Consider the following 17,434-nt stretch of genomic DNA (forward strand, 5'->3'; position numbering starts at 1 on the left):
CCCGTCTAAACTAAAATCTTCTATACTTTCTGGGTCCGTATCCCTCTATTCCCATCCTATTCATGTATTTGTCAAGATGCCCCTTAAATGTCACTATCGTCACTGCTTCCACCACCTCCTCTGGCAGCGAGTTCCAGGCACCTACCCTCTGTGTAAAAGACTTGCCTCATACATCTCCTCTAAACCTTGCCCCTCGCACCTTAAACCTATGCCCCCTAGTAATTGACCCCTCTTCCCTGGGAAAAACTGGACACAATACTCCAGATGTGGTTTCATCAACACCCTATACAGTTGCAACAACACTTCTCTACTTTTATACTCCACTCCTTTTGCAATAAATGCTAACATACCATTTGCTTTTTTAATTACACGCTGTACCTGCGTACCGACTTTCTGCAATTCATGAACAAAATTCGGGGAATAGACGTTTGTCTTTCCTTCAATCACTAACTGGAGTTCAGCATTGGGGAAAGGTCAAAACTAAAAAGGTGAAGTCTTACAACACCAGGTTAAAGTCCAACAGGTTTATTTGGAATCACTAGCTTTCAGAGCACTGCTTCTTCCTCAGGTGAGTGACTCCTCTGATGAAGGAGCAGTGCTCCGAAAGCTAGTGATTTGAAACAAACCTGTTGGACATTAACCTGGCGTTGTAAGACTTCTTACTGTGCCCACCCTAGTCCAACGCCGGCATCTCCACATTATAAAAAGGTGAAACAAGAGCAAGTATGATCAGTTGGAAGAACAGTAATTAAAAAGTAAAAAGGAATAATTACAATTTCCAGCAAAATCTCAAAGAGTTGAAAGATAATAATAACCATTCAGGAATTAAATATTTTAGTTCATTGAAATAAACTTTACCTTTTCACTTAACTTATTGTTAGAAATCCTATGGTTAAGCAATGGGCTGAGAAACCCCTGTTCCAGTACAAAGAGTTCAACTGTTTGTGCATTTTAATTAGGATAAAATCTCCACTGAAATAGCAGGGGAAAGAAGATCAAATACACCATTGTTTGTTTATTTATCTGGGCCATAGACTATTATCCTGTCCCACCTTGTTTGCCCAATGTAAACTGGCTGTATCTAAAAATGTCTCCACAGAGATTAAAGCCAGGTATTGCTAAAGGTTCAATGAAGTTTTTACAGTATACTGTATAAACCCAGCAATAAGACTGGGCAACCTTTGTGCTCAGGAAATTCCCAAAAGTAAATGTGACTTTAAAAAAAGAATCTATTGACTTTGAAATAGGACTGTATGCAAATCAATGTATGCTGAAGAGGTCAATTATGTAAAATGACATAGTAAAACCAGTTTTGTGTGTTTTCTGGTGGGTGTGTGACACTTGAGTATATTTTCACAGTCGTTGATCATTCCTGGGAAAAGTCCAACGAGGAAGAAATCTGGACCTTTCAGCTCTCGTCGGAGCAGTGCCATTGGAATAGAGAACATTCAGGAAGTGGTGGAGAGAAGGTGAGGGTCAGTCTTTGCTACTTTCCAACAGCACACATTTTACTGAAAACCATTGAATCATGATTCCCATTAGATAGCTTCCAAAACGTGCAGCATTGGTGACCTCTTCACACTGAAGGAGAACCCGAAGCAATAATCCCTCTGTGAGAATTGACAAGCTCTTATTGAACATGAAGCAGAATCAAGGTCAACCCATCCCCATACAAACTGACACATGCGCCTCCCTTCAAAGGGAGTGATCGGAAGCGCAAACCATGGCTGGCTTCTTTCCTATTCTACTCTCCAGGCACTGAAGCCAATGGACTCACATCTTCTAATATAGTATCTGCTAACTCAGCCCAGGAACAAATCCCAGAATGATGTCCAATTGAACTTTTGGGGGAACATCTCCCAGCTTTTAAGAATTTGCTACTGGAGCGTAACTACTAAATCTGTAATATCAAAACACTTTGGTTTGAATAGTGACCCAGAAGAGATAAATGCCAAATCATAATGTCAGGAAGCCAGGGGGGGGGGGGGGGGGGAGAGAGAGAGAGAGAGAGACCATACATATGAAATGCTGAATGGCTTTCTCCATCATGTGTTTGGATTATAATAACAGTGCACATATTTTGAAATAGGGTGGGGAGGGAATAGGGTGGGAGGCATGGCAGGGGGCAGGGCTGGTGGATGGGGGGGGATGTCATGGCATTATTTGAGATACAGCAGGGAGTTCTCCAGATGTCCTGGTCCACATTTAACCTTTAACAACCAGCCATAAATATATTATCTAGTCATTATCACTTTGTTGTTAGTGGGAGCTTGGTGTGCATAACTTGGCTCACACATTTCCTACATTACAGCAGTGAATAGAATTCAGAAGGATTTCCTGCTCTGTAAATTGCTTTGGGATGGTGTGGGACCATGAAAGGGGCTATCAAAATGGTAGTCTGCCTTTCCTTAAAAACATTTTCATTGCTCATTGAGTTTATAATTGGGGAACATAAATTTAAGATCATCACCAAAAAATGAAGAGAGTGGCTAGGAATTTATTTTATTATGCAGAGGGTAGGTTCTGTGTAGAATATCCTTCCAGAGACAGATTCCACAATATGTTCTGGAAAGTGAATACGTATTTGAAAAGGAAAGATGCAGGGGAGCTGGGGCAGAGGACTGGAGGAAGGGACGAAGAGGATAGTTCCATCAGAGGACTAACACAGGCTGAATGGCTACTTTGCTGTAAAGGTCGACAGTTCTATTATCTGTTCTTAGCATCGAGTTGTCAACTGCTATATAGGAAACTGCAGCTGCTGACTTATCACATCACTCTGCACATTTCATACTGGTCTTGTAGACACTGATTTTAAGCCGTGATTTTAAAAATCGAGTTACGGAAAGTTATTCTTGCAGTAAATTTACTTTTAAATATTCATGTCTTCATGTTCTTTGATCTCCACAGAGAGAGCACAGCAAGTACCCAGAAAACCCCAGATAGTGGCCACGTATCACAGGAACCAAAGTCTGAGAACTCCTCCACCCAGAGCTCTCCCGAGATGCCCACAACAATGAACAGGTGATTCTGCCTCTGTCTGAGTCGGTAAATAATGAAAGAATCTTCTTTCCATTGACAGAATTTCAATAGGAGATTTCAGAAATAAGGCTGGTTTGAAGCAAAGGCCTATATTGCTTTTCAGTGCATTTTATATACAGTTTCTCAACAGGTTTATATCATGATTCCAGATTTACACATAAAAGGAATGCAGAAAGCTGAATTGTATTATTAAGAAATCAAGTTTATTTATACATTGCTGCTTTATATTTAGATAAGTCTATAATCTCTTTGAGAGGACGCCACTTTGAGACGTCTGCCATGTGCTGCTGATACTGGAGGGTAGCCCATGGTAAAAGTGGCATGTTTGGCTGTTCTTGGAGCTGTTTTGGTACTGCCTCTGGAAGGTGTGCTGTATGTTCTGACTCACTGTTTTTCCATTCTTCGCCCTTTCACGTCTTACCCTGTCGGCAGAAATGAAAACTGTGATTGTGATTTTTTACCTATCTGATTAAATGCAACTATACCAAAGCAAAGGTCAAATCAATCAATTCTTCCGTCTGTAGCTCAAAGCCCGGTTTCTGTCCTGCGAAATATGGGCCAGAAGTTTCTATCAAATAAAGGCTGATGACACTCACTATCATTTAGATGTAAATTGAATAATTAAGTTCAAGTGAGGGGAGCTACTTTTGCTCTGCTCTTAGCTTTCTGAAAACACCGTCTCACTCTGACTCAATATTCTTAATGTATTGAATTGTGTGGCCTTCCTGTATTTTTGCAATAGATACGAACTTGCCACAGAGAGTTGGGACTTGTCCATTTCCATTGACCTGATGATCATTAATTACTGCCAAACAACTTCCCTGGCACTGAGAATTAACAAATACAAGTCTAGAGTCCCATTTGTTCAACTGTTTTTACTGTTATTTATTGCACTTTATTTTTCTGTCCTTTTTTTATTTTCTTTCCCTCTTTCGTGATTTTGTTTTCAGTACTTGATTTGGCATTGCATTCACTGATTGGTCAATTCTGGCCCAATGAGAGGTCAGTGCCAATGGACTGAATTGTGACTGAATGTTCATTTCTAACTATGTCACATGGGTGTAATAAATATGAGGCACATGAACATCCTGAATCCCTGTGACAGGACTTATTTTAATTTTACAGGGACAGTGAAATGGAATTTAAACTTTAGCCTTTGTCATCAGAAGTAAAACCTGTAGAAAAATGTTTTTTTGTTAAATGCGCAATGAGGGAAAACAATCTAATCTTTGTTGTAGAAGATAAAGAGTTACTTTAGATAAATATACATTTTCTCCACTTATAGGGTAATATTAAATCAGAAGGTTTCAAATGAAGGCCAGGATCTCTCACGATCGTCTTCAAATGCCAGCAGCTTTGCTAGTGTTGTGGAGGAGAATGAGGTTCTCGAAGACTATGACACTGGAATGGTAACTGAAGACGTTAAATTATGCTGAGGCTCTTGTTAACCCAATCATTGGCACAAATCTACAGTTAGGCTTGAATTGTCTCTCTCCAACTACTGCTAACTGATATTTGTTCTGTTTGAGTTTTCTTCCCATTTATTCATCCCCTCTGAATTTCGCACCGGGATAGAATTTCCTGGGAGTTGTCACACGGGATCATCCTTCATGTGTTCACATAGTGGATGTTATGTTATTCAGCTGCAGTCAGGCCTTCTGAATCCAGCTCATGAATGTTGAATCTGACAGCCAGGGTGGGATTACCCGGCCCCCGTGTCGCGTTTTCTCAGCGCCGTGCCGTTCGCTAGCATCGGGATTCTCTACTCACGCCGCTTGTCAATGGGGTTTCCCGCTGTGGGCACCCCACGCCGCTGGGAAACCCACACTGCCAGCGGGAACAGAGAATCCCAAAAGTCGGAGAGGTCTGGCCACATTATTCTTAGCTGCAGTCGCTGAGCAGGATCAGGAAGCTGGGACGCTAGCTTTGTCCCTTTCTGCAGCACGGTAGCATTGTGGTTAGCACAGTTGCTTCACAGCTCCAGGGTCCCAGGATTGATTCCCCGCTGGGTCACTGTCTGTGCGGAGTCTGCACGTTCTCTCCGTGTGTGCGTGGGTTTCCTCCGGGTGCTCCAGTTTCCACCCACAGTCCAAAGAGGTGCGGGTTAGGTGGATTGGCCATGATAAATTGTCCTTAGTCTCCAAAATTGCCCTCACTATTGGGTGGGGTTACTGGGTTATGGGGATAGGGTGGAGGTGTGGACCTTGGGTAGGGTGGGGTGGGGGGGGGAGGTGGGGTGGGGGTGGGGGCCTTGTCCTTCATTCGAAGGCACTCAGTTCCTGATTGAAGGACCTGCCATTGGTTAGTGTGGAGCATGCGCTGAAAGCCAGTTCCTGCCCTTTCTTCCAACTCCCCCTCTTTCCACAACCCTCAGCCTCCCCTCACTCACCAATGGCCTGGTAGTCTCAGCATTCCCAGTCGCAAGCCCAGCACCGGATGCCTAACGGGCAGCAGGCACCACTCCTGGTGGCACTGCCAGCCTGTGATGCCATCCTCGCCTCATTCGATATCCATACACATTCTAGCAGAAGTCATCAAATAGGGATCAAGAGTAGGAAAGTAGCTAATAGCCTCACACCTTGCCCCTTACACAAGGATGCTGAAACCTGTTGTGTTGCTCTGACCCTCACTCTGAGAGAGGTTAGCTGAGCAGATAAATTAAAGGCCAGAAATTGGCACAGGATATTCTATATAAACTGAACCCTTTGGAGAAATAAAAGCAGAAAATGAATTGAAATATTTTATGTTTTCAGGCAACATCTGCAGAGAGAGGAAAGTAAAGTTGATGCGTTAGGGATGTGGAGATTGCCCACATGAGGGGGTTTAACAGGGAAGATGAGAGATAGTTTCCTTCATCTGGTAAGAAGTCTGGGTCAGAGAAGATTTGCTCTTCAGGACGAGCAAGAGGATAAACTTCTTTGTTTAGAGTTGCATGTTCAGCATATTCAAGGGTTGAGACCAATAGATTCTTGGGCACTAAGGAAGGTTTGGGGATATGAAAGTGGAGATGAGGCATATTAGCCATGATCTTACTGAAATGTGGAGCAGGTCCATGTCCTTAGTCCTTAGTCAGAATGACAGAATTTATTATCTGCGTCCAGCTTTTAGGACTTTGTGAACCTCTATTCACTATTTACCAATGGGATTTTGTTACACTGAATAAAAACTGCACCTGGAATCTGTCCAAACTCTCAGTGGAATTTAGCTGGCTGAAAATTGCGGTATAAGAAAGTAATCACTTTCCATAAACTCATTCCCTCGCATATTCCCCACCTCAACACTCCAAAGGATCCTATCATTTTAAACAAATTTGCATTGTTTTCCACATATGATTAAGGTTTCCCTCAATTTCTCCACCAGGCCATATTGTTCTTCCTAGATTTGAATTACCCATCGACAGATTAATCTATGATCTTTGTTTATGTTAACAGGACAGCCTTTCATCTGTGGGTACACATAAGAGGGATTCCTTCACCTATAGCACATGGCTGGATGATAGTATAAGTGCGACCAGTGCATTAAGTGGAGGAAGCTCAACAGGTATGTTTGAACTGGTTAAGACCCACCCTCTGTATATCTGTACAAACAGCATGGCTGACAAGTGACATTCACCATTACATAAGTGCCTGGCAATGACCATTGCCAACAAGTGAGAATCTAACCACCATCCCTTGATAAAATGTCATTACCATCACTGAATTCCCCCAATATTAATATCCTGGAGGTGACCATTGGCCAGAAACTGAATTGGACCAGTCATATAAATAGTGTGACTATGGGAGCAGGTAGAGGCTTGGAATCCTCCGGCAAGTAACTCACCTCCTGACTCCCCAAAGCCTGTCCACCATCTACAAGGCACAAATCTGGAGTGTGATAAAATACTCCCCACTTGCCTGGATGAGTACAGTTCCAACAACACTCAAGAAGCTCAACACCATCCAGGACAAAGCAGCCACTTGATTGCTCCCCCTTCTACAAACATTCAAACCCTCCACCACTGACGAACAGTGGCAGCCGTGTGTACCGTCTACAAGATGTACTGTTGCAACTCACCAAGGTTCCTTCAACAGCACCTTCCAAACCCACAACCTCTACCATCTAGAAGGACAAGAGCAGCAGATACCTGGGAACCCCACCGCCTGGAGGTTCCCCTTCAAGTCACTGACCACCCTGACTTGGAAATATATCACCGTTCCTTCACTGTCGCTGGGTCAAAAACCTTGAACTGCTCCCACAGCAGTACCCACACCACATGACACATGTGGTTCAATAAGGCATCTCACCATCATCTTCTCGAGGGAAATTAGGGATGGGCAATGAACACTGGCCTAACCAGTAAACCCACATCCGATGAATAAATTAAATAGAAATACATCAATCAACCACAAATGTGTCATTCACATTTTGTCCATTAGTATTTACCACTCGTCCTGTTCACTTTTCCAATGTCTGACTCAGATGGCCTGAAGCACTTTGCAGTTCTTTGCAGTGTTTTTAAATCTATTAATAAACCATTTTATTTACTCACTGCATCTTTGTGGAAACAGCATTTCTGAACTTGTATTTTCCATTTCCTCTTTTTTTAAATTCGCTTGTCCAATGAATGAAATGCTGAAATTTCCAGACCGCTCCAACGTCTGACATTTTCTGAGACCCTCTCCCAGAATTCATTTTTCTTTTTGATTAATTATATTTAGAAACTTTGGAAGGGAAATTGGTTTGCAGCCGTTTCCAAGCTGTGCGTAGGTGGCAGATTCAGAGTACTAACCAGGCCCGAGGCTTAGGCGAAATTGAGCCAAGCTGTGGACATACGTTGTCAATTGCTCACCATCAATCCGGTTCCTAATGGGCATGGTTCACACAGAACAAAACTGCCCTGATTGTTGGCTTATTCAGAGAGGAATTCAAAAGGACCACTGTGGGAATCTCTGGGGCAGGGTGGAGAGATTATGGGGCAGAAGGGGGATGGGCAAGCAAATTGTGCGGATGGCACGTTTGGTGTGATTGGCCGATTGAGGCTTTGAGAACTGGTCATGATCAGTTGTCCTGAGGGACGGCAGATCTCCACAGAGGCAGCACAAAGTTCTTTCTATTCTTCCAATAATATTCCTCATCCCTAAATTGTCCATACGTGTTGATGCCTTCTGGGAAAACTGGCCAATTAGGGCTGATGGAATCCTGTGTATACTTGCCCTTTCGGAAGCAGATTGATGAAGTCCAAACCCACCTCGGGTAGGAGCCCAACAGCTGACAGAGATGAGACTTTCATCGCTGGTTGTTTTTTCTCTTCTGTTCTCTGCCTGAAGGCGGGTTCGACCCCCGGCACTGCAATCTTTACCATGGATAGGGTAAGGAAGCAGTGCCGTCATCCACCCCAGCCTGAACAGTGATCGAACCCCACACTAATGGCACCAATCTGATTCACGCTGGCCATCCAACCAACTGAACTGACCCGTCCCCAGGGAGTCCAAGTTGCTTTGCGCACTTCTGTATGAAAGCTGTGGTCTGTCGCTGTGGATAGGGGTGGCAGAGACTCCAATATTCTTTCCATCTCTGATGACCAGGAATCTCTCCTGCTTTTCTGGTGGTTTTCGCCAATTTATTTTCGTGACTTGTTCTGAGCAGAACTGGCAAACAGCTGTGAACTAACTCTGAAAATTATAAATGCTCATGGCTTAGTCCAAAAAGACTTTACAATAAGAGTGTTTTTGGAGGCATTGTTTCTCAGTCAGAATGATGTTTAGATTATCTCAGCTTCAAACGTTAACCACAGTGTCAACTTTCAGAACACCTTAAACAAACTTGGGGCTTGAATGGGTTTTCCTGCCTGCTGGCATCATGTGCTTTTCCTGTGTTTCATCTTCCACACTAAACTCCTGCCAATTGTTTGTGTGCAGGTGGCCCACGTCCACTCCTCGATGTTAACAAAGCTGGTGACTTACTGAGACCAGAGATCAAAATTAAACTTGAGAGACCTGAGCAGCACAGACTCAGTCAGGTAAGAGAGTGCCGCACAAATTAGCATTCCTCGTGTATTTTCATTTAATCCTCAAATTTATTTTTCCAACTTTGCGTACACTGTACTTGTACAAATTGTGGGTTCTCAGCTGGTACCTTGTGTTGTTTGGTGCTAATTTTGGTCTGTTCAACACTGATTTTTCAGTGTAGCCTTCAACACTTTTTTTTGGTAATAGCAAAATGCTGCAACCTCCAATGATTTCTTTCCTTCTGTGCTCCAGTGATAAATAGTGACATTACACCCTGTCAACCCAATGTTATTTTACCTGTCAGTTTGGTTGACTGCTGGGAGAAAAATAGGTGAAACAAATATAACACTTCCATGCTCCCCGCGTTTTCTGGGATTTTCCTCCTAATGAATGCACTCGCCAGAAATAGAGGAGCCAGAATTCCCTGGAAAATCGAGCCGAGAGTTTATCAAGCCTTTTTTTTTAAAATAATTTTTATTGGAATTTTTTGAAAAAAAATATATCAACAGAACAATAATAATAATAACAATAATAAACACCCCCTGGCACCCGTAACAACACATGTAACAAACCCCCCCCACCCCCCCAACCCAATAAACAACAAAATAAATTAACAATAAGCAAATTAACTTGACCACTACCCCCCTGAGACCCCCCCCCCCCCCTTTGCCCCCCTCCCCCCCCCCGGGTTGCTGCTGCTGCTGACCTAGTTCCTTATCGTTGAGCCAGAAAGTCGAGGAAAGGCTGCCACCTCCTAAAGAACCCTTGTACCGACCCCCTCAGGGCGAATTTGACCCTCTCCAGCTTAATGAATCCTGCCATGTCATTAATCCAGGTCTCCACGCTTGGGGGTCTCGCATCGTTCCACTGCAGCAAGATCCTCCGCCGGGCTACTAGGGATGCAAAGGCCAAGCCATCGGCCTCTTTCGTCTCCTGCACTCCCGGCTCCACCCCAACCCCAAATATCGTGAGTCCCCAGCCTGGCTTGACCCTGGACCCTACTACCCTCGACACCGTTCTCGCCACCCCCTGCCAGAATTCCCCCAGTGCCAGGCATGCCCAAAACATATGGGCATGGTTCGCTGGGCTCCCCGAACACCTGACGCACCTGTCCTCACCCCCAAAAAACTTGCTCATCCTCGTCCCGGACATATGAGCCCTGTGCAGTATCTTGAACTGGATGAGGCTAAGCCTCGCACATGAAGAGGAGGAGTTTACCCTCTCCAGGGCACCCGCCCATGTCTGCTCCTCAATCTGCTCCCCCAGCTCCACCTCCCACTTAGCCTTCAGCTCCTCCACCGACACCTCCTCCACCTCCTGCATCACCTGGTAGATGTCAGACAACTTCCCATCCCCGACCCACATCCCTGAAAGCACCCTATCCCTTACCCCCCGCGGGGGCAGCAAAGGGAACCCCTCCACCTGCCGCCTAGCAAACGCCTTGACCTGAAGGTACCTGAACATATTCTCCGGGGTGAGCTCAAACGTCTCCTCCAGTTCACCCAGGCTCGTGAACCTCCCGTCAATGAACAGGTCTCCCAACTTCCTAATGCCCGCCCTGTGCCACCCCAGGAACCCGCCATCAATGTTCCCTGGGACAAACCGGTGGTTCCCCCGCAGCGGGGCCTCCACCGAGCCCCCCACTTCCCCCCCGTGTTGCCTCCACTGCCCCCAAATTTGAGGGCAGCCGCCACCACCGGGCTCGTAGTGTCGTAGTGTATCTCGTTGGAGGGAGCGGCAACGGCGCCGTTACCAGTGCCTTCAGGCTCGTGCCTCCACAGGACGCTATCTCCATCCGTTTCCATGCTGCCCCCTCCCCATCCATTACCCACTTCCGTACCATCGAGACGTTAGCCGCCCAATAGTACCCAGAGAGGTTGGGCAGCGCCAGCCCCCCTCTATCCCTGCCCCGCTCCAAAAAGACCCTCCGTACCCTCGGAGTCCCGTTCGCCCAAACAAATCCCAGAATGATGCTGTTCACCCTCCTAAAAAAGGCCCTCGGAACGAAAATGGGGAGACACTGAAACAAAAACAAAAACCTCGGGAGCACCGTCATTTTAACGGATTGTACTCTACCCGCCAACGACAGCGGCAGCATGTCCCACCTTTTAAACTCCTCCATCTGCTCCACCACCCTAGTAAAATTAAGCTTGTGGAGAGTCCCCCAGCTCCTAGCCACCTGAACCCCAGGTACCTAAAACTCCTCACTGCCCTCTTTAGCGGGAGCCTACCAATCCCCTCCTCCTGATCTCCCGGGTGTACAACAAACAGCTCACTCTTGCCCAGGTTCAATTTATAGCCCGAGAAACTCCCGAACTCAGCAAGAATCTCCATCACCTCCGGCATTCCCCCCACCGGGTCTGCTACATACAGCAGCAAGTTATCTGCATACAGCGACGTTTATCAAGCCTTTTAACACACTCGCACTTCATAACTTTGCACACACCTTCCAGACTGGTGAAAATGAGAGAGAAAAAGGCACAAATCAGGTGATTTTAGTTACCAGGAATGCAATGTTCCATTTGCATCATATATTGTGAGGAAACATTTGCTTAGCTACGGGAACAGAGAAGGGGACTGGCTCTGTGGTTAATGTTTGAAGCTTAGATAGCTTGTAAACTAAGCACCGTTCTCACGAAGAAACAATGCCCACAAAATCATTGGGAAATCTTTTTGGACTGAGCTGTGAGCAGTTGTCGTTTTCAGAGTTATCTTGCAGTTGTTGGCCAGTTCTGCTGAAATCAGTCATTGGTTCGTTCTTTCAAATACCTGACACAGTTGCAATGGGTCAAATAACCTTCGTCTGTAATAAACACGGCAAATACTCACCTGGCCAGGTAGCAAATACTCACCTGGCCAGGTAGCAAATACTCACCTGGCCAGGTAGCAAATACTCACCTGGCCAGGCAGCAAATACTCACCTGGCCAGGCAGCAAATACTCACCTGGCCAGGCAGCAAATACTCACCTGGCCAGGTAGCAAATACTCACCTGGCCAGGGAGCAAATACTCACCTGGCCAGGCAGCAAATACTCACCTGGCCAGGCAGCAAATACTCACCTGGCCAGGGAGCAAATACTCACCTGGCCAGGTAGCAAATACTCACCTGGCCAGGCAGCAAATACTCACCTGGCCAGGCAGCAAATACTCACCTGGCCAGGTAGCAAATACTCACCTGGCCAGGCAGCAAATACTCACCTGGCCAGGCAGCAAATACTCACCTGGCCAGGCAGCAAATACTCACCTGGCCAGGCAGCAAATACTCACCTGGCCAGGCAGCAAATACTCACCTGGCCAGGCAGCAAATACTCACCTGGCCAGGGAGCAAATACTCACCTGGACAGGTAGCAAATACTCACCTGGCCAGGCAGCAAATACTCACCTGGCCAGGCAGCAAATACTCACCTGGCCAGGCAGCAAATACTCACCTGGCCAGGCAGCAAATACTCACCTGGCCAGGCAGCAAATACTCACCTGGCCAGGTAGCAAATACTCACCTGGCCAGGTAGCAAATACTCACCTGGCCAGGCAGCAAATACTCACCTGGCCAGGCAGCAAATACTCACCTGGCCAGGAAGCAAATACTCACCTGGCCAGGGAGCAAATACTCACCTGGCCAGGCAGCAAATACTCACCTGGCCAGGCAGCAAATACTCACCTGGCCAGGTAGCAAATACTCACCTGGCCAGGCAGCAAATACTCACCTGGCCAGGCAGCAAATACTCACCTGGCCAGGCAGCAAATACTCACCTGGCCAGGCAGCAAATACTCACCTGGCCAGGCAGCAAATACTCACCTGGCCAGGCAGCAAATACTCACCTGGCCAGGTAGCAAATATTCACCTGGCCAGGCAGCAAATACTCACCTGGCCAGGCAGCAAATACTCACCTGGCCAGGCAGCAAATACTCACCTGGCCAGGCAGCAAATACTCACCTGGCCAGGCAGCAAATACTCACCTGGCCAGGTAGCAAATACTCACCTGGCCAGGTAGCAAATACTCACCTGGCCAGGCAGCAAATACTCACCTGGCCAGGCAGCAAATACTCACCTGGCCAGGCAGCATCTGTGGAGGGACGCTCCACTGTATTTTGCTTTTCGGTCTGTGTCTCATGATTATCAACAGCCTCAAATAGAAAGAGCTCAGATATCTTGGCACCTGCTTCCCTACAATCCCTAGCCTGTTTACATTGTGAATGGTAGATTTTGGAAAACCATCTCAACACAGGAACAGCTTTACGTTAACCCAACACAAGCCAGTAAACAAACCTAGAATCTTCCACTCAAAAGGCTGAGTGCAGATCACATTCATCAGCCGTGTACTGGCAAAGCCCATCTTTTAGATTTTCATGCATGATCCCTTCATATGTATACATGTACATGCACACACATGTACAACAGATAAAGATACTAAAGATAGAATCAGCAAACAAACATCCAACTTAATTATTCCTGTGAGGTGGAAAGGGTATCAGAGCACAGGGAAATTTGGATAATCAGACTGGATTATAAATTGGCATTTTATTGAATGATGGGTATGAATGGGGATCATTACATATGCCACACTATTTATGTTTGCATTTTGCATGTGATTGCATGTAATGCATGTTCATGTGTGAATTCAACATTTCACTCGTACTAACATGTAATCCAGGGATTATGCCTGATCATTATAATCCTCCTGTGCTGTCACTTATCAGCCCTATTAATAGATCACAGCAGTGACGTGCTTATCGTACATTTCCACCCAGAATAATTGTTAGGATTTCATGTTTCACATTGATGAAGCTATCTTGAGCTTGTCCTTTCAAACCCATGAAAACTTCAGAATGGTTTGTACGCAGGAACTGAAATATAGAAAGGCTGCTATTCTTGTTCCTGTTGAACAATCTGCTGTTATTAACAAAGAATCTGAGCTGTAACCCAGTCATTCTGACCATTCTCAATGTCTGATATTACAATTCATGCAGTCAGCACATTGCACAGTTTCTCTGCCTAGCGCTATTAGCAAATTTAATCCGATTTGTCCATACACGTCTGTTGCAAAAAGTTGGAATACTCAAATTCTGATTATCTGGATTCCCAGTAACTTGATTAGCAGGGTTATATGTAACTAAGACATTCTGCATGTGTAGAATGATTTTTTAAAATAATAATTAACATTCATTCTAAAGCATTAACAGATTGACATCGTCATAATCTTCATTATTGTCACAAGTAGACTTACATTAACACTGCAATGAAGTTACTGTGAAAAGCCCCCAGCACAACTGCAAACTGTTTCTAATGAAACTGTCCAGGCTAAACACTGGCCAACGCTGATGCCACAGACTGAATGATGTTGGTGTTAACAGTAATGTTTCTCCAATCATTTTGAGATGTCGGATAACAGGAAGGTTGTAGAGGAAAATGGTGCATAGGATATGATGGGCGCGATTCTCCAGCCTCCTTGTGCTCTCGCTAGAGGGTAACAAGGCCGGTGAATAGCAGAGAGGCCAGAATCGAGATCCGCGTCAGGAACCCAACAGTTTGCGATGCAACCGACCCGCTCCCATAGGTGAAATCGGAATCTCGCCATAACGTGGCGAGAAACCAATTATCACCACTTAAGCTCCATTTCCATATGATTAACGGGAGCTACTCCATATCCAGCAGCCTCCTGTCATTCAGCTGCCTCCCAGCAAGTGGTCACGCTGTGTCGATTAGTACTCCTTTCGAAAATTGTGACCCTGGCGGAAGGAATTCTGTGGGGAGCCGAGGAGGTGAGGAGCCATCTTCACTCACAGGCAAAGGGCCCAGAAGCGCTGGGATTGCTGCCCCTGTGCCTGGCGGGGGGGTGAGGGTTGGAACCTTTGGCTGATGGGAGGCACTGCGGGGGGGCAACTGCTCGTGGCACCAACATGCCAACCCCTGGATCATATGTTCCTGTTCCAGGGGCAAACCCATCTCCCTCACTGACCACTCATAACTCCAGTGACTGCTGAGGCCTCTGGCCGTGCGGCTGAAGGCTATCGCTAATAGGGAATTGGCAATGGTGATTAACTGAGCACTTCACACAACCCAAATGGATTCCCGTGGGTTGGCGGGCCATGTAGCATGTGGGAGTCATTGCCCAGCATCCCAATCACACCTTGATGCCTGGACACTGTGCCTGAACACTGCGGGAGGCAACACCACACAGGCAACATCCCACCACCCAGCGGATGGGACACAGCCCCAGGGACATATCCACCTCCAGAGGTTCGGCGAACACCACAGGAAGCGGGGGAGGTGCCTGGAGTGATGAGCAAAGGTCCAGAGGTGGGTCCACATTACGGAAGAAAGTGACAGAGGCATTATAATAGCTGTACAATACCCCACTCCCGGTGGTGCCCCCTCCAACCCTCCCTCTCTCCCCATTCCTTACCCACCCTCTCCCCCTTTCCCCAGTACCCTCAGTGATTCTCAATGTGCCTGGCCCTTCCAGCTCTACCACTACGTCTAGATGTGTCCCCAGGTTGCACATCTGAGGTGGAGGCAGCCTGCTGTTTACCTCATCTCCTGGCCTTTGCTGCCCCTGGCAGGCATCCATTGTTGTGAGCTGGCTGGGATTGTGTGGTGGTATGATTAGCATAACTGCCTGCCATTGGTGCAGAACACCGGCTTACCATTGGCCCTGGTCGGTCATGTGCCTCTCGACCGGTTGGTTGAGACCAGTCATGTGACGGCTCCCCGATTGGTCGAGAGGCTGAGTTAACCCCGCCTCCAGGGCGGGGTATAAATACCCAGTACACCCGGCGTTCAATTGATGGTACATCAATTTAATCAGCTAGAAATTTGAAGATGGAGCTCCGGATCAAGCCCGAATGCCTCCGCATCAGCCCGCAAACTCCGAACGCATCGGAAATCTTCAAACATTGGCTGGCATGTCTCGATGGTTACCTGGCGTCCGCAAACAGCCCCCCCACCATGGCACAGAAACTTCATATCCTCCACTCCAGCGTGGGCATGGCGGCCTACGCGATGATAGAGGAAGAAAAAGATTACGACGCGGCCATGGATACGCTAAAAGGACAGTTTCTTAAGCCGGTAAACAGAGTGTTCGCCCGACATCTGCTGGCCACCAGACAACAGCTCACCGGTGAGTCCTTAGACGATTTTTACCAGGCCCTCGCTGTCCTGGGGAGGAATTGAACCTGCCTCCAAATTTCATCCACTGAGCACATGGATCTTTTGATCAGAGATGCTGACGTGGCTGGGATGCAGTCCGCCGCTATCCGCCAGCGGCAGCTGGAGAAAGACGACCTCAGCCTAACTGAGGCACGGACTCTCTCCACCTCCCTGGAGGTCGCCGATTTAAACGCCCGCGCCTATGCCCCCAGCCGCACTGCAGCGCCCTGGGCCTCCTGGCACGCTTCCCCACCGCCATCCGCCGCTCCCGACCCCCCTCAGGCCTGCGCCGCTATTTCTGTGGGTTCGCCAAACACCCTCGCCTGCGCTGCCCGGCCCGTTCCGCCCTCTGTAAGAGCTGCTGGAAGAAGGGCAATTTTTCATCGGTCTGCCAGGCCAAATCGGTCGCTGCTGTGCCAACGCAGCGACCGGGGATCTCCTCCTCCGGGCCCTTCAGCGCACCGCGCCAATCTCTCCCCCCGGGCCCCTGCACCCGGCCTACACACCTCTCCTCCTCCTCCGGGCCCTTCCGGGCCCTCCCAGCGCACCGCGCCAATCTCTCCCCCCCCCCCCCCCCCCCGGGCCCCTGCGCCCGGCCTGCGCGCCTCTCTGCCCCCGCTCTCAGCCGCTCCGATAGGCCCGCCGGCACCGCTAAACCCCGCCCCCGCAACCACGAGGGTCCTGCGGGCGCCGCCATCTTGGACCCCGGATGCCACGTGCGGTCCTGGGCGCCGCCATCCTGGACTGGCACACAAGGTCCTGCCAGCACCCACTCGGCCGACGACGACTACGACGATGGATCTTATCCACGGCTCGCGGCCATTCAGCTCGACCAGTCACGTCCACGCACGCTCGCCAAAACGACGACGCTGATCCACCTCAACGGCCACGAGACGGGCTGCCTGCTGGACTCCGGGAGCACGGAAAGCTTCGTACACCCTGACACGGTAAGACGCTGCGCGCTCCCTGTCCATCCTGTAAAACACAAAATCGGGTTAGCCTCAGGTTCGCACTCCGTCCACATCACCGGATGCTGCATCGCGGACCTCACGGTCCAGGGGAAGGTTTTTTAAAATTATAAACTCCCTATCCTCCCTGACCTTTGCGCACCGGCACTCCTAGGACTGGACTTCCAGTGCAACCTGCAGAACTTGACCTTCCAATTCGGCGGCCCTATACCCCCCCTCACTGTCTGAAGCCTCGCGTCCCTCAAAGTGGACCCTCCCTCCTTGTTTGCTAATCTCACCCCGATTGCAAACCCG

General features: G+C 47.8%; 1 protein-coding gene across 22 annotated transcripts in view; it reads left to right on the forward strand.

The window, feature by feature from the left end:
- The window catches only part of LOC119979250 (RAP1 GTPase activating protein), a 705,159-nt gene that overhangs the window by 661,468 nt on the left and 26,257 nt on the right, over nt 1-17,434 (forward strand). For all 22 annotated transcript variants that reach the window (XM_038821204.1, XM_038821202.1, XM_038821208.1 and 19 more), the window contains 5 exons: nt 1,360-1,469; nt 2,908-3,021; nt 4,325-4,448; nt 6,471-6,579; nt 8,937-9,037. In XM_038821204.1, coding sequence (XP_038677132.1) covers nt 1,360-1,469; nt 2,908-3,021; nt 4,325-4,448; nt 6,471-6,579; nt 8,937-9,037 — 558 coding nt within the window. The remainder of the gene's footprint in view (nt 1-1,359; nt 1,470-2,907; nt 3,022-4,324; nt 4,449-6,470; nt 6,580-8,936; nt 9,038-17,434) is intronic.

Source organism: Scyliorhinus canicula, chromosome 16 (genome assembly GCF_902713615.1).
Source record: "Scyliorhinus canicula chromosome 16, sScyCan1.1, whole genome shotgun sequence".
NCBI lineage: Eukaryota > Metazoa > Chordata > Chondrichthyes > Carcharhiniformes > Scyliorhinidae > Scyliorhinus > Scyliorhinus canicula.